The 6,040-nt window shown below is 29.9% G+C and overlaps 1 protein-coding gene across 2 annotated transcripts in view; it reads left to right on the plus strand.

Moving 5' to 3' along the window:
- Window positions 1-3,256: 3,256 nt before the first annotated feature.
- LOC108777549 (solute carrier family 25 member 38) overlaps window positions 3,257-6,040 on the plus strand; it is a 4,175-nt gene continuing 1,391 nt past the window's right edge. Inside the window, exons 1-4 of one of the 2 annotated variants that reach the window (XM_018544474.1) lie at window positions 3,257-3,386; window positions 5,050-5,168; window positions 5,450-5,534; window positions 5,607-5,786. In XM_018544474.1, coding sequence (XP_018399976.1) covers window positions 3,333-3,386; window positions 5,050-5,168; window positions 5,450-5,534; window positions 5,607-5,786 — 438 coding nt within the window. In that variant the 5' untranslated portion in view covers window positions 3,257-3,332. Of the gene's footprint in view, window positions 3,387-3,600; window positions 3,747-5,049; window positions 5,169-5,449; window positions 5,535-5,606; window positions 5,787-6,040 lie in introns of those variants that run through there. The other variant, XM_018544475.1, reaches the window with a different exon arrangement.

Here is a 6,040-nt window from a genome sequence, read left to right on the forward strand (position 1 = left end):
ATTATCCTAGCTGTAAGTTTCACGTTTTTTCCTAGCTGTAAGTTTCGCAGCCACGATCATCTCGTCGCCGTGTGGATGGTAGAGCACTCTAACGACGTTATCACGATCGTTTTTCTCGCGTCACCGGCCATTTGTGAAGAGCCGTTTTGGCTCCAAGCTCCAAGGCGCTCTAGACTCCAGCGGCGGCGTCTTCCGCTTTGAACTCCACAAGATTCCCGATGTATGCACTGTTTTATCGACGTTCGGTTACTCGAGAATTTTACTGCGTAAACACAAAGGATATAATTCTTCTCAGAATATATATGTTATATATAGTTTTTTTAATTTTTATGCAAATTTTAGAATATTTTTCAGTGTTTTAATAATTTTATAACTTTTTAGATTTCTCAGTTTTTTTTAATACAAATTGAAGCACTTTTCACATATAAAATAAATAAAGTATTTATTCGAATTTATACATGAACAAAACATTCTGAGAATAAAGTACTCTCAGTATTTTTAAAAAGTGTTCCAATTTCTATATAGAAAATTTTTAGAAAATTTTTAGTGAGACAACAGTTTTCTCAATTTATCGGTTTAAAAATTTTTAAGTCGCAAAAGCGTTGCAATTAGAAACATTTTTAATCAAAAATCTTAGGATAAAAAAGATAAACAGTACAAGTTAAACAGAGATTAAAATTAACATTGATGAAAATGGATATAAATTGTATATCAATTTTAAGAATATACATATATAAATAATATAATAAGAATAATATATAAATAATTTTAAAAAATCAAATAAATACGCTATTTTTTACTTTCTCTTCAAGAAATATAAAAAATATTTTAGAAGTTTATTAATACAAATTAGATATATCAATTCTTTGCGTCGAATATAATAAATCCAATAAAATTTTTGAAATATTGATATTTATGCAGCAAATTTATGTTTCTAATATATAATTTTAATGTTTATAAAATACCAAATATGCTTTAAATATATCTTTTATTTCAGGTTCGAGATATTTCGCTTATTTGCCTTATTTCACCTGATTACACCGTTCTCGATTGTCCTTTTCCACCTGTTGCAATTGGAATTGATCGAAATGAATTTATCCAACGCGAAAGACAACTGAGGCCAGCCTCATTTAGAAAAAAAAAAAAGAGCGCGCGTCATCTGCGATGCAGAAAGTGTCGGAAAGTGCAATTCGAAGAATCGAAGTAAATTGAAGGAAAACAGATGGCACGATCACGTGGATTTTAAACGGAAGTGATTTGCATGGGTTACGGCAGATTACTCAGCGACCTTGTTTGCTCAGTGATAAGCAATTTCAGGACAAATAGGTTACCTACGTCAGCCAAATCAAATGGAAATGCAACAAATCAACAATCATGACCAATCGTGGCGCGATCACTGCGTGATAACTGCGTATCACTCTCGTATATCAGCTGACTGCGATGACCTTTCGCGACTCCATGCCCTCCGTGGATCTTGCTCGTCGTTTTCATCATTTTGTGCTCCGTTGATTGGACGCAGGTGGAATTTCGTCGATGAACGAATATTCATAATTGACAGAACGATCGCCGACCATCTCTCTTTCGTGAATGTCCCTTGGAAGACATAAAACGATGTGGATCTGCTTGTTTTAATTACAATCGCCACCAAAAGTTCAACTCCGGATTATCTGTAGGTGAAAAAATGATCAATCTCACACTGGAAATTAATCTTTTACATTCGTGTGTTTACTCTTAGACGTTGGAACTAAAAATCTCTTAATTGTTATATTTATTTTTAGGAGATCACGTAATTATGAGAGGCACACAGAAAAATTTGTATATATATATATATATATATATATATATATATAATGCGAAATCTTACAGAACCTAAAATTTGCACTTATTTCTTATATTTTGCATAAAAAGAGGTCTGTTCCTTCTTTGTATGGTTTATCTTTTCTTTTCCAACGTTGAGAGAAAAAAAAAGTTCAGCCAAAAAGAACAGATCTAAGTATAGGTTAATATATTTATTACATGACAATCAATACATAAAAAGTTTATTCTATTTACATTTTTTACTAATATATATTACATAAATATTATATTAAATTTACATTAGTTATATTCAAAATTAATACATATAAAAGTAACAAACTTAAACATTTCTTACTCGCTCAATACTTTTTACTCTCCTTTTTCAAAACAAAGTTTTAAAGAAAATTATATGCGTGCTGAGATCATTTCACCTACCCATTCAAAGGTTAAAATACTATAAAGAAATTATTGAGAAAAATATCCTAGCTATTAGGATCAATAATTAGCAATCGTTAGCATTAGTATATTTATTAAATTAGTGGTCGATTTAATTTGTAATATTATGTACTCCAACTTCAATTTAAGACTATATGTTTTGATTGTGTATTATGAAATAAGGTAAAAATTACAAAAGTAAATAAATTCTCCAAAATATTTATCATTTTATTTATGAGCATCTGTGAATTTTCTAACTTTTGTAATTTTTACTTTGTTTCAAGATTTACAATTAACCCTCTGGCCTTTAGAAGACAAATATTCATGATTAAATAATGACGCAATAAGGATTGCTCTTTCACAATTGTTATTCGATGCTTCCCAATATTCTGACTAAATACTGGCTTCCTTTATTTTTATCTGTTATACCGTTTTAGCAACTCTGATATTTTTATCATGTTTGAACATATTATTGTCAATCGCTCTTTTTCTGTAATTTTGACGAAATTAATTCACAAATAAATTGTGTGAAATATTTAAGTGACTTAATTCCTTCAAAGATAACTTTTGATAAAACGAGAGTTCTCGTGGATGTATTTAATAACTTCAATTTTCTCTTTTCGATTCATTCAGAATAAATTTTTGAAATAAATGTATTTAATAAAAAAATGCATTTAAAATGTTAATTTTGTTTCATAATTTAGAGGCAATTTCAACTGAAGATGCAAGTGTATCTAAATATCATTTACAAGAATCTTTTTTACATAACCACTACTTCTGTTATTTTTTCTTAATTTGTGACTTTTTACACCTATATTTTCTTCTCAATGTCTTAAAGATTGCAAATATTAATTCTATAATTTGCAGACACAACGAATTCAGTGAAAATAAACTCATCCCAGATCTCTCCGTAAACACCGCAAAAATTTCACGAGAAGTGAATCAGACCGTTTTTGCGCGGAAAAACAAAAACACAGGATCGTCTGATGAAGGGTGATCTGCACCGAATACATCTCACGTTTTTGAATGAAGTCACGTTTAAATCACGTTTCGTCGGCTGATAAGCCTGGAAACTTGATCTGGCACGAGCATGCCCCGATATGCAGGGTCACTCCATTGACCTCGACAGTGAAGAAACAATGATAAACGGGGATGTAAGTATAGCCGATGCACGTTTCAAACGTGATTCAGTATCGCCCCAGCGTTACGAACGGCCTTACAGAGAGGAAAATTTTTCCACCTTTCAAATAAACAATCGTGTTTGTCATTAATTATGAAACAAGTAAAAATTGATCGAATTAAGTCGAAAGTATGAATACCGATTAATAGACTAGATCGATTAACAGATTAATAGATCTAACTAAAAAATTTTGAGTATTTTTTTACTTTAATTGTAAATTTGTAAATATTTGAATATACTTATATACCTTTTGGATTGTAAAATTTGATCATAGCAAATATTCGACAGTGAATACAAATTTCCAAATTATATAATCATGGAAGCTTTAGGAACTGTAAGTATCTAAAATTATTTTTATTAGAAATTAATTTAAGAACCTTATGACTGTTTAGAATTGACTCGTAGATTTATATCTTGAATTTATTTTATACAGGTAAAAAATATTTACACGCTACTTCCTTTTAAGATATTTTAACACAAAAACAAATACTATTGTTATTATGAAATATTTTACACAATGTCAGATAGAACATAGAATGATACTATAGGACCTTATTTGTCATTTTTAAATAAGTTTGAAGTCCTTATTATAATTTCCATGTTCTACATAATTATAATACTTTTAGAAATGAAAAAAAATTGTTTGGAAATGCTATTTTTATATAAATTTATCCTGTAAGAAAGATACAAATATGTGTCTTTTCTTAAGATTTTGTAGCGAAATTAAGGAAAGTTCTGTCGTGGCACAGTATGTGTTAAAACACTTCTCAGAATTATTATCCTTTTCTATTCGTAGAATTAGAATTTTATAGCGTAACATTCGTAGAAATAATTTATCGAAAAAATTGTTTACAAATTATTAATAAAGAGATAAATCAACTCATGGTCAATTCCTTCTGCGAAGAAGGAATTGACAAACAAGAGTAACAAGGCAATCGATAATTCATTACACGATTACACGATTTATTAACAAAATTGTATCGTTCGATACTCGTGTGATAACAAAATTACGTCAAAGGGAGTTCATTCTGATGAAACTATGTTTTTGTCTTCATTTATTGGTAAAAAGTAGAAAACAACTTGATCCCCTGTGGCGCGAGATGTTGACATCATATTTACATAAAAATCACGTGATGTCTTATTACAAAAACTCGTGTGCAAAATTAACGGTCTCTCACAAAAAAATAGCTGTTTGCCACGCGACGATAACCTTAGGTTACTCTCTATAACGATAACTGTTGATATCGTGCACTCGGCCGAGATCTTTCGCCTCACGTGAGCGAACTCGTGTGACAAGAGATAATTAATAATCGCAATGGTTGAGCTTCGCCCTGAAGTCCAACAGACCAGTTTGCAATCTTCAATTAAGTTTCCGATTTATTTTTGCTAAGAAGAAATTGAAATATAAATTAGAGAATCTATCGTTAAAGATAGATCATAAAATAGAAATTGCGATTCTTATATAGAAAAATTTAATACTATAAGTATTAAATTGATTACAGTGATTAACTATTTATTTTGAGTATTAAAAACACTGTTGTTACTTATTAGTATTAATTTTTCTAAGGGAAGTTGTAAAATAATTTGTACTTTCCTATTGACAATAAATTCGAATTATTGTTTTTCTATGTTTATAGTACCCGATTTTAAAGTCTTTCTTGGCGGGCTCGTTCTCCGGGACATTCTCCACGATTCTCTTCCAACCACTGGATTTAGTAAAGACCAGACTTCAGAGTAGAATTAATGCCCCTGTTGGGTAAGATTAAAGTTCATCGCTGTAAACGAAATTGGCAATTACACTTTTTTATTTTAAATATATGATCAAAATGTGTCCTCTTTTTGCTCAAAATTCTTAAGATTTACTATATTTTTCAAAATTACATCTTTTACTTAATTTCAATTTTATTTTTTGGCGCAATTGTTTTTATTAATTTAAAATTTAATTCTGTTTTATTTTTACAAGAATTTAAATTTAAAACTTGTTACATTAAGCTTCTATTTTTCAAATAATTACTAATTTTCTGGATTTCTTAATAGATCACCAAAAAATGGAATGCTGGATACGGTGGCGCATATCGTTCAGAAGGAGAATATCTTCGGACTCTGGAAGGGTATGACACCGGTAAGACATCGTTCTGAAGATTAATATGAATTAAATGTTGATCACATTAATTTAAAGAATGTAAATTTGTAGTCAATAACCAGAGTAGTTCCTGGTGTGGGTTTGTACTTTTCATCGCTACACTGGTTGAAACATGCCTTCAATCTGGAAGAACCCCTGACGGCTCTGCAGGCTATTTCTCTAGGTATTACTGCGCGATCCATGTCCGGCGCCTTGTTAATTCCTATCACCGTCGTGAAGACTCGGTTTGAGGTACGTTCAAAAAATAATAACAAAATGTAGAGCATGAAAAAACATGATGGCGTTCTTATCATAAATTGCTAAAGAAAGAAATGCTGTAAAAATGTGATAGGAAAAAAAAATCTAAAGTTCAGAAGTTTTCTCCTAAACTTTATTAATATTACTTACGAAACGTAATTTTAATATATTTTTGTAATAGCATGGCAATATCTAAAAATATTACCTATATATATATATATATATATATATATATATTATATATATTT

This window comes from Cyphomyrmex costatus, unplaced genomic scaffold (genome assembly GCF_001594065.2).
Source record: "Cyphomyrmex costatus isolate MS0001 unplaced genomic scaffold, Ccosl1.0 scaffold441, whole genome shotgun sequence".
Lineage (NCBI taxonomy): Eukaryota > Metazoa > Arthropoda > Insecta > Hymenoptera > Formicidae > Cyphomyrmex > Cyphomyrmex costatus.